Source organism: Aotus nancymaae, unplaced genomic scaffold, assembly GCF_030222135.1.
Source record: "Aotus nancymaae isolate 86718 unplaced genomic scaffold, 86718_ANA_hifiasm-v0.15.2.pri h1tg000046l, whole genome shotgun sequence".
NCBI lineage: Eukaryota > Metazoa > Chordata > Mammalia > Primates > Aotidae > Aotus > Aotus nancymaae.
Window position 1 is genome coordinate 10,610,222 of NW_026988460.1, and position 20,242 is coordinate 10,630,463.

General features: G+C 32.8%; 1 protein-coding gene across 2 annotated transcripts in view; it reads left to right on the forward strand.

Moving 5' to 3' along the window:
- CNTN6 (contactin 6) overlaps positions 1 to 20,242 on the forward strand; it is a 320,026-nt gene that overhangs the window by 267,577 nt on the left and 32,207 nt on the right. For both annotated transcript variants that reach the window (XM_012468488.2, XM_012468487.2), the window contains exon 12: positions 5,897 to 6,024. In XM_012468488.2, coding sequence (XP_012323911.1) covers positions 5,897 to 6,024 — 128 coding nt within the window. The remainder of the gene's footprint in view (positions 1 to 5,896; positions 6,025 to 20,242) is intronic.

Sequence of the window (20,242 nt, forward strand, 5' to 3'; positions counted from 1 at the left end):
TGAGTTCTTGCTCTCTTGAGAGTACATTAGTTCCAGCTAGAGAGTATTTTTAAAAGAGTCTGGTTTCCTCAGCCTCTCTCTCTTGCTTCCCCTCTTGCCATGTGACCTCTTTGCACACACTAGTTCCCTTTCTGCTTTCTGCCAAGAGTTGAAGCAGCCTGAGGACCTCACCAGCTGCAACTGCCCAACCATGAACCTTCCAGCCACCAGAATCATGAGTCAAATAAACTGTTTTTCTTTATAAATTACCCAGTCTCAGGTAGTCTGATATAGCAACACTAAATGGACTAAGATACCAGGAAAAAGAGGGTAAAAACCTTCCCCATTAGTCTTTAAGTAGTTCCTTAAAATAAAGCAAAATTTGATGCACATGCTGCAGGTAAAGAAGCCCTCCAAGTGGATTTGATGTGATCCTTCTTTTTCTGGATGTTCTATTCATCGTGACCCATCAAGTACAAGGCAATAGATATAAAATCAGGCAAATGGATAGGACATCTGTTACTTTTGTTTTCTCTTTATACTACCTACCTTCCCTGAGAGTGGGAAGATTAAAATGTTGCATGTTCGACTGCTCTAAAAAGTCTGCCTTCAACTTATCAGTTAAACTTGAAATGTTTATTTTATTGGCTTTGTTTTGTACATGTTCTATACTCTACTGCCACTATAAAATCTACTTGACTGTCAGACACAGCTTATTCTTCTGAATTTTGATCCATTATGCGTTAGAGAAATAGCATGGTACAATACAAATGCTATTAATTTTTCTATTAGTTAAATGGTCATACTATATCTACATATGTACATGTCTTTAAATTCTAATTTTACAGACATTTTAAATGCAAATGCTATAATTTGTGATTTAATCATCTAAATAGAACACTGAACTTTGGTAATTTGGGGAAAATTTTTCTATTCAATTGTGTGAACAGTTATATTATTCTAATTAAGGGGATATTAGAAAATAAAGGCATGAGAGAAAGGGTGTTATCATTAAACTTTTTGAGGACAAAAGGAGGAAACATACCAACACCAGAAGTCAAATGTCAGAATTTGGTGACACCAAAACCAAGGAGAGTCTAGAGACAGATAACCAGAGTTTAAAGCCACATAACATACTTCTGAGTTCAGACACAGACAAGAATTTTAAGAAGATATTAGGCATGAGCAACAACTAGAGTGAGAATCAGAAAAAGTAACTGGAGTCCTGGAGGAGAGAAAATGCCAAATATTAATATCAGTAAGAGTAAAAATTAGATTAATACCTAGCATTTCTTTAACTTAACTTTCACAACAAGCACATTATCATTCCTAAAATAAAAATTAGAGAATTGCAAGTCAAAAAGATTAAGAACAAGACAAGAGGTTGCATGAATTCAAGGAAGCGTTGTAAGCAGTGAAACTTCATGCTGAGGACTGTTTTGCTGACGTTAGACTCCTTTCAAAAAGCCTAGCATATAGTTAGTTCTCAGGCCTCTTTGTTCAAACTGCAATGTGATAAAACAATTTCTTCTTTCCTTTTTGTTTATTCTTCATGAAGTTACAGATGTGCATACATTCTTAGGCAGGATGAGAAATCAGTTCATTAAAAACTTACCTGTTGACTGCTAATGGAGTCAGGTACAGTACTAAGCATTTTGAACTATTTATGCCAATTAATCCTCATGACTCTGTGACACAGGTAATGTTAGTATTTCTATGCTATAGACAAAAAAAAAAAAAAAAAAAAAAAAACCCAAGGTCTTGGGCCGTTAATCAACTTAGCCCAGTAATACAAAAATCAAATGTTGGGATTCAGATTCAGTCATAAGTAGTTTGACCTCAAAGCCATGTTCTTATCCACTCTGGTAATTACACTATTATTGCACAGGATGGCACAAGAAAAGAAGAAAAATAATCCTTAGTATTAGCATGGCCATCATTAGTACCTCACATGTTAAGATGCCTATGGTAAAACTCTCTTCCGCAGCAGGGGAATGGATATCAAGCCTGCCTTTAAGATCCCACATAAGCTAAGAACCTTGAGAAAAATGCACGTATATGTACACACAAAAATGTTCCATCACATTTTAGAGAGTTATTGGACTCTGAAGGTCAGATTAAAAATCTCCAATATTAAGGGCCATTTTATGCAAATAAAATTATACATATGGCTACATACACACATATGTATACACACACATAGCTTAAATTGATGCTGCTTTTAATAACTATGTTATTAGTAAACTATGTTTTGGAAATGAACTGAAAGGGAACTTGCTAAAATAAGTGTTTTCTGGTCTAAAGAAAGACATGGTTAGAATCTGAGCCCTCCGCCATCTAGTGGGTACCTTGAGTCACTTATTGCTTCTCTTTATGCCTGTTGCCTGATTTATAAAATGGGGATCCAAAGAATAACTAGTCCTGAAGTTTATCTTAAGCATTCAATGAGCTGGCATTTAGTAGACACTTAGTAGAGGGCCTGTGCAGAGTCAGCTTCCTATATTATGCTATATCCTCCATAAATTCATAACAATGAGTTTTAATATGGAAAGGAGTACCTTTAACATCTAACACTGTTTATTTTCACATTCCCGTTGTAACATCTAACATACTGATTCAAACACAGTAGACATTTACTAAGTATTTGCTGATTAAGAATGAAAAAATATTTTAACATTGCTCTACTATCAATCATGCATTTAAACTGCTATTGAATGTTTGGAAGCCTTTCCGTCATTTCATGGTGCTCACAAATTTCCGTACATATTTTTATGTTCCATTGTAGATTTGTAGTATAACTTCAACCTTAAATCCTCATATAATAATATATATAATGTGTAATTATTGTATTACCTTCTCCTTTTTCCCTATAACTATATGCTTTTTACTAATTATTCATGCAAATCTCTATCTTTATTATCAGAATGTTTTTCCTGTTTTTTTACAGATAGCCAAGCTTATCTATACTTCTGGCTGTGTGTTTTTTTTTTTAAATGCCAGAGAAGCTTATATGCAAATGAAGGTAGAATATTTTAATATCTTTCATTGATATGTTATTACCAATCCTCGAGATAAAATATCTTTTTTGCATATTCCAAAAGAAGAATAGAAAAAAATCAATCTTTCTCTATGAATGTTACCAAAACCATCAATTAAATGTTCCAGTTAATTCTTACATGTGCATTTTCCTTATCTGAAAATACCAATTGCTTGGTACAGCTTGATCTTCACTGACTGTTCCTTCTTTCTGTTTTTTAAAAATCATTTCTGCTAAGACATGTTTAGATATGCTACAAAACTAGAAATTCTTACTTTTATAGTTTTTGTTTAATTTTTTTCTTAATAAAATTAAGACAATAATCAAGTTGTTTGATTCTGTTTATATTGTGACAAGATTAACTTTTTACTGTATTTTAATATCTCTTATTAATTAAAGGAGAAATCTAACTGATATATTGAAATTGAAATATTTGTACTATTTGTTATGCCATAAGTTCTTTAGTTATGATTAAATAACTGGATTTCTATATCCTAGATCAATATAGAGAATTTTTAAAGTTTATTTTAATAAATAATAAATCAATTAGGTTACTAGTTTGGTTATTTTTATAAAACATTTAAAATTTAATGCTATTCTTTTATAAATATTTCAATAAGATTATAGGTAAGATGTATTCTTACTTTGAAGTAAAGATAAATTTTTCAGATTAAATTTTAATTAATAGTAAATAGATCAGTACTTCTCAAACTTTATTGTACATACTAGTCACTGTATGTACTACAGTGCATAGGGTGTCTTGTGAAAATGCAGTTTGATTCATTAGGTCTGGGAGGAGAACACGTATGAGGGAGTAAACACATTGAGCATCTTAAGGGTATCTAGTGATGACTCTGATGAAACTTCTTGGACCACATAATTAACATGAAAAATTATTTTACTAAATGTAAGGCAAAGTACTGGTTCTAGAGAAAGCATGAGTACTAGAATATTTAGATATAATTTCATATTCTGCTACTTAGCTAGTTAGTCTCGGGCAGATTTTTTACTTTTCTCAGTTTGCTCTCTCTTAGTATCTTAAACAGTAGTAAGCATTTAAGAAATATTGATTGATTGATTAAGATTTCAAAAGAAATACTCAGTTCCAATGATGGCAATTTCAATTCAATGTAGCAAACACTAAAGACCTACTGAGCTTGAAACGATGCTATACTCAGGGTACCACTGTACACGTGAATTATTCCTTTATGAAAGTTACGTAAAAAATTATATGAAATATAAATATTGCCATTGACTTATTGGCTGGAAAATTTGCTTGGTGAACTTTAGATATCAGCAGACATATCATTTCTGTCATGCGTTTTTTATTGACCAATAGTCCAGGTTTCTATGTTGTTCAAAATTCATAGTTATTCCTAAATGTTAGGGGTTTTCCAAAAGCTTCTCAAATTTACCTCTTCTAATTGAAATCAGATAAAAAATTTTATTTGGCCAGGAGTTTGCCGCATAGTAGAATAGTTTTGTTACTCTGTCAATAATGGTATAATTCAATTGTTAATGTAAATTGGGATCTAGTACACTAGACATTTCAGAAATTAAATAAGACATTAAGTATCTGCTATTGGGGAATACACTAAGTTAATAACGTAAAAAAATCTGATTACATGCCATAGAACATTCTAAATTCAGATGTGGCTCCTTCCACTCAGTAATAATAGAATTTGGAATCTGTTACTAATAATAAATCCAACATCAGAAGCTGGCTTCATACAAATTGTAGTTGGCTGGTATTCTCTGTGTTTCAAATTGAGTAATTAATTATATTAGCTACATTTCATGTTATACATATATTAGAAACAATGATATGTTTGCAATGGAGCAAATACCATTTTGTTATTGTTAATGGATATGGCATGAATGCAAATTGTCTTGCCTTTCTTGCCTTTACAACTGTTGTTTAAAGTTAGTATGTTGTCATTTATTTTGATACAACCTTGACTACCTACTAATGTTTTTAAAGCGTTGATAACTAAATTTGTAAGATATAAAATGTAGTAGCCTAAAATCGGACAAATGTTTTTGTTTTTACATTTTTTTTCTGTCTCTTTATTACATCTGATGGTGAATTTTTCAGAAAACAAATCTTGGGTTTTTTTTTTTCTGATTTCAGTGGCATTCTGCTTTAGATTATTCTAGAGTTTCAGAGAAAATTTAATATGGATCATTTTATGAAAGATGGGAACTTCTTTGGCAGATAAACCTCCTTTGTGTACTCTATCTTTTAGAAATATTAATATTAAGTCATAATTATTCCATGGAGCCTTTGTCTTTCTACTCCTTCCTTCCTCTTTTTGATGGGATAGGCCACATAATAAGCATGGTCCTCTGGCCATGGAGCCATATGGAAGTTCCTTCAACTCATCAGCACTGGCAAATACTGTCATGGTTCAATACCTTGTTGTGTGGCCACAGAAAATGCTAAGACAGGCCACGTTTAAAAAGACATAGACTAATTGTGAAAATTGGCTTGCATTTCTCATAAGCCAAGTTTAATTTTCACCAGTGAGTTGACTTTTGAAAATACACATTAAATAGTTGCATTTCTTATTCATCAAGCAACTTGACATTATAAGCACCAAGGACTGATTTGATTTTTAACATGCTTTGAAATCAACAATGATAATTCAAGTTATAGGTTGATAATTATCAATATTGTGTCAGAATAAAAGCAAATGCCGTTTGCTCTAATATGTAGACTCAGAGATAGTTTACAATTAAGAACAGAATAATAGGAAAGGAATAAATTCATATTATCACATATCCCCATAATTTTAGTAATGTTTTAAAATAAAAATAAGCACTTATGATTTACCAATGTTAAAGAGCCTTACTTCCATTAATTATATATTTTCTTTTTAGAATATTTCTCTTGGAGGATGGCAGCCTCAAGATATACAATGTTACCAGATCAGATGCTGGATCATATACGTGCATAGCCGCAAATCAGTTTGGCACTGCAAAGAACACTGGCAGCCTCATCGTAAAAGGTATCATATTATCTTCATTTGTGCTAGATGAACATTGGAAATATGCATGCATATCATGACTTGTATCACAGTGTCAAACCTGTACCATATTATATATGTGAAATTGTTGATTTCACAATTTATTTAAGAGATCCATTATCGTACTCATTAATAGGATGCACACTTTGCCAGTAGGATATCATGGTAGATGTGAATACTTTGACAATCAAAAATGCTGTCAGAGTAGAATTAGAGTTAACACCTACACCTAAATTATTTGACTTTTTACATATGCCTTCATGTTAGGGGCCATGGACATTTTGATAAAGCCACTGGATAACGTTTTCTTGGTTAAATGTCTTTCAAAATCTTTCTTTTTATATGAAATATTTACACATATATAAGGCTACCAAATATATAACTGGCTTATTTGTTTATATAACTCTAGGTACAAAACTAATGAAATGCAGAGTCATGCATATGCTTTGATAAGCAGTTCTTTTCAAAGAGAAAAGAATTAAAATCTAAGTGAGTCTTTATTACATTTTCATCACAGTAATCAGATAAGCTCATATAATTTATAGATATATATTCTATACACTATTTTTAAGATTTCTAAATCAGTATCAATCCAAATGTTTCTACATTTATCAACAAGGGACATAATTAATTTTAGAAGTATGCTACTTTATTTCGTTGAATGTCAGCTCAAAAAACTAGTATGTTTACTGGAAGCCATGTCATTTCTATCATTTCATTGCATGCTGAATGATAAAAATAACTCTCTTGATAAAGCAGTTTGAGCGACTAATTAAGCCCAAATGATTAAAATCAGCATTTGGTGCTTTCTCATCTTTTCCATTAAAAATAGATATATTCAGTAAAAAAATAGCTGCTACACTTCAACCATCATTTAAAATATCTGAAGGAAAATAAACACCCACCTTTGAGCCCGGAAGATATTTCTGCCAACTTGTCTCAAGTGTATTACATTATGATGACAATTGTCTGAAGTATTCTGGGGAAATGTGACTGATAAAACTTGATGTGTCAAAATCCAACCAGTGTGGCACATTTTGAAAAACTTCACTTCCTTAAGATTGTATTGTCATCAAGTTTTAAGACAGAGATGGACTTAAGTGTTTCAAGATAGATGCTATGGCTATATTTAAGAACAGACTTTTTCTCCAGCAAATTCTGGGCAATACTCAGACACTGAAAAATGTGAATGCTTTATGTTTGAAAAAGTAACAAGTTCATTAAGGGGAAAAAAGAGATTTATTATATCATTTCAAATTAAGGTGGTGTAGATAGTACACACTACTTTTATTACAGCAGAAGATTAAAATGTGGTGAAGGATGAAAAGGCATTGGATAAATCTTCTAGGCATAGAAAAATCCAGAGGGCATTAAAATATGAAATAGAAAGGGTAGAAAATATCAGCAGTAGCAACTTAGTTTTTAAAAGAAAGTTTCTTTAGAATATTGGTGATCTAGGAGCGGGGACAATGTTTTTGCTGCTAAAATACAATAAAATACAATAATGGGGATCCCTTCACTCTGGAGGGTAAGAAAAACAAAAGTTAATGGATAGATTAAACTGAATGAATAGGCTCTCTTCCTCCAGTGTTTCTTAAACCTTTGGCATCATGATACTCACTGTTCACTAATAATTGATGAAAGAAAAATAAAAGGTGACAACTAACAAAAATATTAACAAAGAAACTTGGAAGCCACTGGCTGTGTTCTGGTTGTAACATTTACATATTTCAGATGTGTAATAGAGCCATGTTTTCTGCACTAGATTCCTAGTTCTTATGATGGAAATAAGTTTATCTACACTTTCAAGTATTCCGTAAATCACACCAGAATCCCCAGGTACTCCTCTCTTTCCACAAGTAAAAAAAAAAAAAAAATCAAGATAGCTAAGTTAAAAAAAAAAAAGAATCCTGACTTACATTTTTTTTTGTTGTTCATTTCTAGTGTCCTTTGCTGAGACTGTTGAAACAAAATTATCCCACTCGACACTCCTTGTTACCTTAATCAGTTCCACTCTTTCTTCTTCTACATCACTTTCTATCTTCTTATAAACTATATAACTGACTTATTTATTATGTTTATGGGTTTTTTGTTTTTTTTTTTTGTCTTTCCTTCCCTTCTAGAACAGAAGCATAAAGTGGTCAGGGATTTTTGTTTTAATCAATGATGAACCGTAAGTCTTAGAACATTGCTGGGAACTGTGTGTGCCCAGTAAATATTTATTAATTTAGTGAAGTGCTATTATTTTATACAGCTTAGTTCACAGGGATACTTTCCATACTGGCTTCCTTGCTCTAAAACCTGTCAGTTTTCAATTTTTCAGAGTCTGAACTTAGGACGCTTTGCAAAAAAAGAACATCGAAGAAAAAAACAAACTTTTTAAGCGCATTCACTTTCCAATTGTAGGGTTTGAATCTTATATTTTTGACTGACATCATTCTCCTCACTCTCCTAAGGGGGTGCAAGCCTAAACCTATATTGAAATACAAAAATTCACGAAGAGAATTCATTGTTCTGGTATTTCTAGCACAGTACAGGAGAATAATTTACATATGCAAAAAGAGTAAGTGTTAATATAACTGATATCATTATACATGATTGTCAAGTTACTTTCATGCATTTACACCTAATAACAGGAAGGAAATTTTGTTATATTTTAATCTTCATGATATATCCACATCCCATTTTAAGTGGATTTTAGGGTCTTTTGCTTCTTCATCATTAACAAGAACTATCCTGTGCAATACAAACATTTACATACTTAACCACAAAAATACATAAATAAATAAAACACAAAATATGTGTACCATATGAATAAAAAGTTTTAGAAACTTTGCTTTATTATTTATTTGTAGTGTTTAATCTTTATTAAATTGTGTGACTGCCATAACAAGCACATTTCTATTATTAGCATGTCCTCTTGACTGATATCTCTAATTCCCTTTCATGTAAAAACATTGAAGACATCACTGCCAAGGAATTATTTTACAACCTACAAATTTGAAGCTTAGAAAAAATTGTAATAGTGTACATCGATTCAACCATTTTCTTGACTATTGGGTGTACAGTCATTTGGTTGTTTGTTAACATGGCTTAACAGTTGTATATGTGTGTATGTGTTTTCTCATCAATAATGTTCATCTGATTGTCATTACAGAATCAAGTATAATTTTGTTTCTCAAGCCTAAATCAGTGGATAGTGACCTTAACAGTAATAGAGTGTTAAGGAGCAAATGAGAAATTTCAGTAAAGCTGATAAAAACAATCATCTTCCTTTGAGTTTACTTATCAGCCTCAGTCATGCAAGAAATGTTTTTGTTAGATAGCATGTAAAAAGATAATAGTTACAAGAGTGAGATATTTTCCAGCTTAGTTTTTAGCTGCTATGGCTTATCTATGTTAAGAGGATTCTGAAGTTATCTGCACTGTATGTTGGAAATTTCTATTTCACTAATACAGCAGGATAAGGCAATTTTCCATTCAAACATTGTGAGTGCAATTAGCAGCAGCTTTGCCAGCGCCTCAGAAGATGCCCAGTATAATTTGAGGACATGTTTCATAGGCACAAACAGGGAATCAAGAGGAAAGAGAGTTTAAGTGGTTTCGTTTTGGAGGACTGAGATTCAAATTACAATGCGTACATACACTAAGAGGTATATGAAAATCACATAAAGGGAAATTATTTGATCTGGCATTTGGAAAATTATTAAAAAGCAGAGTAACAGCAGGCTGTAAAAATGATCTTGTTTGCAGGCGACATTTGTTTTTGTTTCCACACTGGAGAAGTTTTGGATGTTCAATTATAGGCCTCATTGCTTCAGTGTTATTTTCAACTGAAATGTCGGAACTTGGAAAAGCATATCTAATGTGCAAATTAAGTTTATTGCTGCTCATTTAGTTGTTTATTCTTTGTGATAGAAGTCTTCATTATACCAGCATTACAGACTGGCCTATCCATTTTCTCCAGCAGAATGAGAGTATTCGCTAATACCGGTCTACGTTTACAAAGAGAAATACTCAAGATACGTAGATAATTGGAGGCTTTGTGGCACTAAAAGGCAGTCTGAAAGATTTGAGGTATCAAGCTCAGCATTATTGAGAAGTCCAGCTTCATTGATCAAACCAAAAATACAATTTCAGAGAAATGACAAGATGCATTGGAATACATTTATCATATTGTAGTACTTGAAAACACTGGAGAAGTCTCCAGTCGCGCTAAAATCTCCCCAAAATATTCTATTCCACATCCCACTTTCCTACAAAGAATAACTGAAAGCATTTCAATAGAACGAAGACTTTGATTTAAAAATTATTGATGGTAAAAATTATTTTCAAGATGAGATAATATATAATGAGTTATTATACTGGTCAGATGGAAAATTTTCCTGTTCCAATATTGAAAGTGATGCTGAGTGAATTACTGAAACTTGAATACTATAATCTCTTCAATTAAAAATGTAAAAACAAGCACAAAACATGCATCAATTTAAGCAAGCCCACTAAGATCAATGTTATCTTGGTCTTCATGACAATTTAGTTCGTAGTCTTTTTAAAATGTAGAACATGTCACTCAGATTAAGTTACCATATAAATTATACAGCTGTTTTTTTCTTAATGTATATTTTACAAAACATAGTGTGAAGGATAGATATTAATACATTATAGGTTTTACCACTTTTTTTCAAGATACGTTTACTGCATAGTTTAAGCCTATTATTGGTCAATGTTTTGTTTTGTTTAGTTTTGATAAAAATAGGGAAAGTACATCTAGGATTTTATGTCAATTGAAGGAGACCAGACACAGAAGAGTACAGACCACCTTGATAAAGTAGTTAATGCACAGCCTCTGAAATTACATTAACCTGTCGTTACTAACATGGACGTTGATGACTTTGTTTTATTGTTATTCATGTTGTATTTATTATTATTCATTACTATGTGTTAAATACATGCTCTGTCCCAGGCACCATGATAGGTTATTTGTGTATATCATCTCATTTAACTTTCAGAACAATGCTTTGAAGCAGATATTATCATCTCCATTTTATACAAGGGAGACTGAGGAATAGGTTGCTAAAACCACTTGCCCGAGGTCCATGTGTTAGTAAGTGGCAGAACTTTTGCTTTTCTTCTTTTCCATCTTTCAACAAATGTATGTATTAAAAACCACATGAGACAATTTTACATGACATTGTTCCAAGTCCAGCAGGAATAAAAATATAGTAACATGCAGATATTAGTACTTTCTCCTAAATACCTCAGCCTTCATTGGAGTGCAATGTTTGTATGTATATTTTTATATGTAAAAATTCATTAGAGTACAATACTTGTATGTACATTTACAATTATTATATGTAAATTACATATGAATGTACATTTTTGTAAAATTTACATACAAAATACATAAATTTTACATGTATATTCACTAAATTTTGAAAATGACATTTGTAACCCAAAATGCACAAGATATAGAACATTATTATGACCCTCCATCTAGAACTTCTTTTCATGTCACTTAATCCTTGTTCCTAGTACACTCCTAGAAGCAGCTACTATAATAATTTTCTCACCATAGATTTCATACAAATGCTATCTTACAGTGTACATTCTTTTGTGTTTGGCCTCCTCCATGCAGCATAAACCACTAGCTATCCACCTCCTATTTTTATTAAGATTGAAAAAAAGACACTTTAGTACATTTATTCTGCAGGTAGCCATATACTTATATATATAAATATATATCTTAAACTATTAAGTCTTTTTTATCTTCAGTTTCCCACCCAAACCTGCAAACACTTATACTCACTTGTATCTTGAGTTTTTAGTCAGGAATTGGAAATTTAGTAAATTTACCTTGACCCTTTTCTGACTCTAAAAGAAGCAATTAGGCTATTCTGCTTCTTAGGCATTCTATCTCTAAATTGGCTCAGTGGTCACTTATGCTCTAGGGCCGTTTTTTTTTTTTTTTTTTTAGGAATAAAGTGTGTCATTAAGAGGGAAAAGACTCCCCCAGAAGCAAGCTATATTTTCAGTCTCTGGATCCTGAATACTCAAGCAAGTAGTTACCAAATGCCTTCAAGTCCAAAAGAGGAATGGGGTTGAAGGGTGTGAAGAAGGGGAAGAAAATCACATGAATCAAACTTAGCCTTACCCTCTTTTTCTGGCTTTTAGTTTTTCATTTTGACTCCCCTCATCCCAACACTAAACGTTCAGAGGAAAATATCCTTTGTATTAGGTCCTATTGCCAGGTAAAATAACATTTTCTAACTTCATCTTCTACAAAACTACAGGCTGGGTGTGGTGGCTTATGCCTGTAATCCCAGCACTTTGAAAGGCTGAGGTGGGAGGATTACTTGAGATCAGTAGTTTGAGACCATAGCAAGACTTTATCTCTACTAAAAAAAAAAAAAAAAAAAAAAAAAAAATTAGTGTTGTCTTGGTCTTCATGATAATTTTAGTTCATAGTCTTTTTCAAATGTCGCACGTCACTCAGATTAAATTACCCCATAAATTATACAGCTGTTTAGCTGTTTTTTTCTTAATGTATATTTTATAAAACATAATGTAAAGGATAGATATTAATACATTATAGGTTTTGGTGGCACATGCCTATGGTCCCAGCTACTTCAGAAGCTGAGATGGAAGGATCACTTGAGCTCAGAAATTCGAGGTTGTAGTGAGCTATGATCATGCCACTGCACTCCAGCCTGGGCAACACAGCAGAATCCGTCTCAAAAAAACCCCAAAAAACAAAAATCTACAGAAGTCTTCTATCGTATAATTCACTACAGCCTAGCATAAAGTTACTATTGGAAAATAGTCTGAATGAACACTATCTGTTTATAAGAAATATAAATATGGTGCCATGAATATGTCATCACTGTCTATTAAGTACTAACAGCTTTGAAACAGTAGTAGTCATATCTGATTTATTAAGCAGAATCTACAGTGCATGCTCTTTTTAAATAAATGTCAAGCCCTACTTTGTTTTTTAATATAAAAGATCTGTATTTACATTTTACATTATTATTTGCTAGGAAAGTAGTGTAACCTTGCATGATACTTAGACATGTTTTCTCAATTAGACATCTCAATTTTTTGACAATGCTTTCTCTAGACTGGTTCTTCATGTGCTTCTTTTACTCTGGGGTTCTCAATAGTCTTTTAATACTTATTCCAAATCATTTAAATATGGCAGTAGTAGTTAAATGGGTAATGGTACCTGAAAGTAAAGTGGAATATATGGACCATGATTACTTTATGCATTGAAATTAAATTTTACTCTGCTGTGGTGAAATATGGTGAGTGCTGCAAGTAGATTTTAATCTGTAGATACACATGTGTGAGCAGATAATCATGCACTTGTCTAAGAGGATATAAAACATTTTAGACTTATGGATTGTATATACAAAGAGGAAAAGTATATTAAATAAAGACTAAAAACTCTTTTATTTCTGGCTTGCTAGACATGGAGAAATAAAGACCCCATCACACCGATTTCCTTGTTTGTTTGCCTGCTTTTCTCTGTTCAAGGTTTATTTCAGAGTATTAGCTTTGATTTCCTGTGTTTGCTTTCCCTCCTTTTGTCTGTTTGCTTAGTTTTCTATGGACTTGACAATAATTCATTTCCTAAGCTGTCTCAATTGTCTCCCTTCAATATCAGGCTGTCCTGTGTGTTGAAGCTCCGTTGCCTAAACTCCATGCCTTTCTTTTTCTTAACATACTCCCTAATTTTGGTAGATTAAATCTTCCAGTGGATATTTGAGAACGAATCCAAGAGAAATACAATTTTTTTGAAATCTTTCATAGTTGAAAATGTCTTTATTCTGTGTTTACATTTTATTAATGGTTTAGTTTGAAATAGAATTCTAGCTTGGAAATCATTGTTTTTCAGAAATTTTGAGCTGTTACTCTGTTCTGAAAGATGAAACCTTTTGGATTTCTGATCTGTTGTTTGTGACATCTTTTTCCTCTTGTTCTCTAGAATTCTGTATTCTACAGTGTTTGACAATTTCAAGATAATGTGTCATGTTTTAAAGCTGTTATCAACCATTATACTGGGCATTAGGCAGGCTTTGTCACACTAGAAACTCATACTTCTTGTTCCTAAAATATCTTTCTGAATAATTTAATATTTTATTCTGGCCGGGTGCGGTGGTTAACGCCTGTAATCCCAGCATTGTGGGAGGCCGAGGTGGGCTGATCACGAGGTCAAGAGATAGAGACCATCCTGGCCAACATGGTGAAACCCCTTCTCTACTAAAAATACAACAATTAGCTGGCGTGGTGGCACACGCCTGTGGTCCCAGCTACTCGGGAGGCTGAGGCAGGAGAATTGCTTGAAGCCGGGAGGCGGAGGTTGCAGTGAGCCGAGATTGTGCCACTGCACTCACGCCTGGCAACAGAGAGAGACCGTCTCAATTAAAAAAAAAGAAAAAAGAAAAAAATATATATATATTTTATTCCACTCCTTTTCCTAAAAGTCTTATTATTTAAATGCTGTATTTCCTAAACTGGTAGACTAGTTTAAAGCTATATTCATCTATATGTATATATATACACATACATGTATATTCCATATAGAGTCTATGTATTTGATATACATGTATGCATACATGTATTTTTTTTTTCTTCTTTTTCCCCTAGTCTTCATTTTATAGCTGTACCTACCCTTGGTATCTCATCCAGTTTTATGTTTTTAAATACCATCTATAAGTTAATTCCCAAACTCAAATCAAGTTAATTCCAGCTGGAATAGTCCTCCTTAATCCCCAAATCCAACAGCCTATTTTATCATCTTCACTTACAAATTTACTGTATCCTAACATTGAACTCCTGATTCTTACTCTCCAAACTTGTTTCTGCTGTATTCTTTCTCCACTATACTAATAACAGTCTACACAGACAGTTGTTTAGACCAAATTTTGAGATTATTTTTAGTTCTTTTCTTTCATTCAAACCCCATATTCAATTGCCCCAAAATAGTTTCAGCTTCAAGGTACATACAGAGTCTAACCACTTCTCACCACTTCAATTAGCAAACTTTAAGCCATGCCATCTCTTTCCCAGAGTATTGCTCTAGCACAGAATTGCTCAACCAGGATGATTTTGTCTCCCAGGGAACATTAGCAAAATATGCAAATATTTTCAGTTTTCACAACTGCAGGGTCTACTCATATCTATCCTAGATAGAGGCCAGGAACGCTGCTAAGAATCCTACAAGTCAAAGAACACCCACCTGATCCCACCCGCAGCCCTGCACCACACACATGCTAAACCCACCCCTGACACACACAACAAAGAATTATTTGGACAAAGTGTTCATAAATATTAAGCTTGGAAACCCAGTATTAGCTTTAAAAGTATTTGTCCTAAGTATTTGTTTTCCTTTTAGAAGCTACAATGTTCCTAACAAAATGTAGGCAAGATTCTGTCACTCTTAGGATTGAAATCTTCTAATGGTTCTTCAGTTCAGTTTTGTTCCTTTTGTTCAGCATTTGTACCGATGTATAACTTGAAGTAAGATAAGGGTGCAATACCAATTAAATGGCTTTTAATAGATGATTGAATAATCAATTAGTGTATTTCTATGTTAAGGATCTCTACATCTGTTCAAAATTATACTTATTTCTTTCTCTAACTGACATCAATTATCATATTCTTTAAGCTATTATCTAAAAACCTATTGACAAATGGCCTAAATATTTCTACCAACACGCTTAATCTATTATGAAACATTAGTAGTAATGAAGAATAATCTGTCATAACTAGTTGAAGTAAGCTTAACACAACAACCTCTCAGTGATGTTCACCACAAACATTGTTAAAGAATATTTTTTAAATGAGCAAAAATAGTTATTTCAAGAAATTGTGACAACAGCCAAGGTATTTGCAACATGAGGTGCAGTAGCCTGGAGAAAACAAAAGTACAGATAGGTGAGCTCACATTCCCTGCTGTTGAATTTCTTCTTAGAAGTTTACCATTTCCTAAGCAGTATAAATCAGGAATGAAGAAACCAAACAGAAAGCAGAAAACATTTAAGCAGAAATTTTGGTAACTTCACAGTGAACGGAAAAACAAATAGAGGTTCAGAATAAACCAAATAGAATGAGATTTGCTACTCAACTCAACCTTGAGTCAGGACATCCAAAAGACTGTGTCCTAGTAAGAAAACAAAACAAAACAAAATATAATTGACTAGGACTTAAAATGACTAAGATCCAGACTCAGTTCATATCAGTTTTGAACCAGCTTCTGGCTATTTTCCTAATTGCATGCTTAAAAAAGTAAATCTTCTCAGCAAAAATATAACATTATAAAACCATTAAGTTTTTGATCCACAACATGTAGCATTCAATAAAATGTTGCTAGGAATAACAGGAGCTAAGACCAAATGACCAAAAGCCAGAGGAAAAAAAAATAGACAATAGTAACAGGCCTCAGTGATAGAAATACTGAACTTTTCAGAAAGAGCTTTAAAATCATCTCTATTAATGTATTTTAAAAAATAGATGACAAGATGGAGAATTTCAGAAAGGAAATGGCATGTGTTAAAACTCCAATGGAAAGTGTAGAACTGACAATTGCAAGAGCTGATATTAAGAACAATACATTGATTTGACACCAGAATAGATACAGCAGAAAGAGGATTAATAAAGGGGAGGATGTGTGAATAGAAAATATCTAGACTGCAACCTGGAGAGAGAATACAATGATAAAGACAGTAAGTATCATAAGGAAAATCTGGAATATTTTCCTTTTGATAATATTTCCTTTTAACATACATAAAATCATTGATCCAAAAGAAGCAGAGAAGAGTGAAAGTTAGGCATGAGAAATATTTGAAGAAATATTTGCCAGATATTAAAAAAAAACTGAAAATAATAATAAGCATTCAATTCAAGAAATTGTGCAAGCCCCCAATTCAGACAAATACAAAGGAAAGCTTAGCTAAGCACATAGTAGTAAAACTGAAGGGAAAAAAAATCAGATAAAAAAGATGCATTATGTCAAAAAACCAAGACTGGCAGTTGATATAATAAGGGAAAAAAGAACCCAGAAGAAAATGAAATGACATTTTTAGTGGGCTAAAGACAATACCAGTAAGAATTCTATTCCCATTTAAAAACTCCCCCAAATAAAGACAAAATAAAGTTGCTTTCGAATGAAGAAAACCTGAGAGAATCCCCATCACTTAAAAAAATAAAAATTGCTTATGTTTAAGGTGTACAACACCTTAAGTGTTTTGATATACATGTGCTTAATAAAATGGTTACTATAGTCAAGCAAGTTAACCCATTTCCTCATACATCTGTCTCTTTTGTGTGATGAGAACACATGAAGTCTGCTTTCTTGAAAATTCTCAGTACACAATACAGTATTTGTGATACAGTATTATTAACTGTATCATCATGCTGTACATTCTATCTCTAGACTTATTTATTCTACATAATAGTAACTTTGTACCTTTTGACCAGCATCTTCCTATTTCCCTCACTTTTCTGCTCTGAGTGAGCAACAGTCTACTGTCTGTTTGTATGTATTTGACATTTTTTAATGCCACATACAAATTAGATCCCATAGGATTTTTCTTTCTGTGTCTGGCTTACTTTACTTAATGTAGTTCCTCTAGATTCATCTATGTTGCTGCAAATGGTGGTATCTTCTTTTATAGAGCTGAATAATATTCCCTTGTGTATACATATCAGAATTTCTTTATCTATCATCCATTGATGGACCCTAGGTGATCTTCATATCTTAACTATCGTGAATAATGCTGCACATGTGGGCGCAGACATACCTTTGACTGTTGATTTTATTTCCTTTGGCTATTTATCCACAAGAGGGAATGCTGGGTTGTATGGTATCTCTGTTTTTAACTTTAAGGAAACTTCCATACTGTTTTCCATAATAGATGTGCCAATTAATATTCCCACCAACAGTATATAAGTGTTCCCTTTCTCTCAACCTTAGATAACAGTTACCTCTTGTCTTTTGGATAATAGCTATCCTAACAGGTGCGATGTGACATCTCATCGTGGTTTAGATTTGCATTTCCCTGATGGTTAATGATGTTGAGCACCTTTTCACATACCTGTTTGCCATTTGTATGTCTTTGGAAAAATGTCTGTTTAGTTTCAGAGCAGTACTAACAGAAATGCTGATGAAGTTTCTACAGTTAGAAGGAAAACCATGTACATAGAAGAAGAAATACAGAGCAATGGAAAGGGTTAATATCTTAATATATAGCATAATTTGACATTCTGAGGAATTCATTAGAAAAAAGACCAATTTTTTTCTTGGTCTTCTCTTTTCTTTTCTTTTTTTTTTTTTTTTGAGACAGAATCTCCCTCTGTTGCCCAGGCTGGAGTGGGGTGGCGCAATCTCAGCTCACTGCAACCTCCGCCTCCCGGGTCAAGCAATTCTCCTGCCTCAGCTGCCCGAGTAGCTGAGACTACAGGCTCACACCACCATGCCCGTCTAATTTTTTGTATTTTTAGTAAAGACGGAGTTTCAGCATGCTGACCGGGCTGGTCTCGTGATCCACCCGCCTTGGCTTCCCAAATTTCTGGGATTGCAGGCATAAGTCACCGCACCCAACCCCATTACCAATTTTTTAAAGTATTTATTTCTAGTCTTCACAAATTAACTAGTGAGAGAAAATATCAGAGAGCTTTGTTACCTGTTTGAAGTGCTATTTATACACTAGTTTATTTTATACTGGTTTATTAGCAGCATTTTCTATAATGTCAAGGAAGAGACCCATGTTTGTACAGAAGGAAGAGTTTGATGATTTTTCTTACACATTTGTTCATCCTTTGAGAGGATTTTAAAACTTCAGAAACACCTTAGCAGTTACTATTCAGAAAAGTGACATTGATAAAGATTTCAACTGAGTTGAAGGAACAAAAAAAAAAACCAAACAAGCAAAATAATATTTTCTGTATGGTTAGGCAAGACCAATTATACATTTTATTGTCATCCCCTTGCTTCTAAACATGTAGTTAGAGATCATGAAATGTACGAGTGTATTTGGTCATTGATATAGAGAACCAGTTCCATTTTTAAGCGTTTAAAGAAATCACACTAAATGATCCTAACATAAGTTTTGATGTAATTTGTCTTCATGTCTGCTGGGGTCCTTGTAACTAAAATGCATTCTGGAAACATCATTGGCTATTATGAAATGTGAATTCGAATAAGGCTATTCATCAAAAGTGTCATGCCATATTATTCTTTGTAAGAATAGGGCTGCTAGATGAAGTTGTTTTTATATAATAACTTTTATCTCACTGACATATATTGAAAATGGTAGATATTCTGTGATTTTACAAACTCTTCATGAATGATTGTCATTTATACTTAGGACAGTCTTCAAAAAGTGGCCCATTCTTATGACTTTAGAAAGTGAATAAGAATGTTCCTCCCTATTCTGCATGTAAATATTCACTCTCCCCCAAAATGTTCTTCCTGTCTTTTATTATTGAAAATTACAAGCATGCACAGAAGTAGAGGAACTAGTACAAGAAACTCTCATGTATACATCACTCAGAGTCAGTTGAAGACAGCTCATATCCAACCTTGTTTAATCTATACACTAACCTACTTCCACATCTCCAATTATCTGGAGACAAATCTCAAACCTCAATAATGTCATCCACAAATATATCAGAATGTATCTTTAAAAGATGAGGGAATCTTCTTTTTAATGTAACGATAAAACTGGTTTTCTTATCTTAACTAATTATTATTTCTAAATTATTCATAATTTAAATTTCCATGATAGTCTCATAAATAGGTAAGCATATATGTGTATGTATGCATGTTAAATAGAAACACATATATTTTATATGAGTATGTATACATATGTATGTGTTGTGTGTAATCTTCTTCAATCATGAAAGCAACATTTCCACACACCATTTCTCAGAAGGCCTTATATCCCAAGATGTACTTCCATTTCTATGTAGAACACTGTATATATCGAGAAATGTTACATGGCTTAAAAATATTTCATACTCTACCAAATGTAGGAAACTTTGAATTAGATAAAATTTTAAAAATAAAAACCTTACTTTTAATGACAAAAAATGCAATTACTTTTGCACTAACCCAATAAGTAAGAGTTCCTTTCACCTAGGAATTCTCAGAATTTTTAATATGTTAAAATGCTTAAGAAATGATAAAAGTGGATATAAT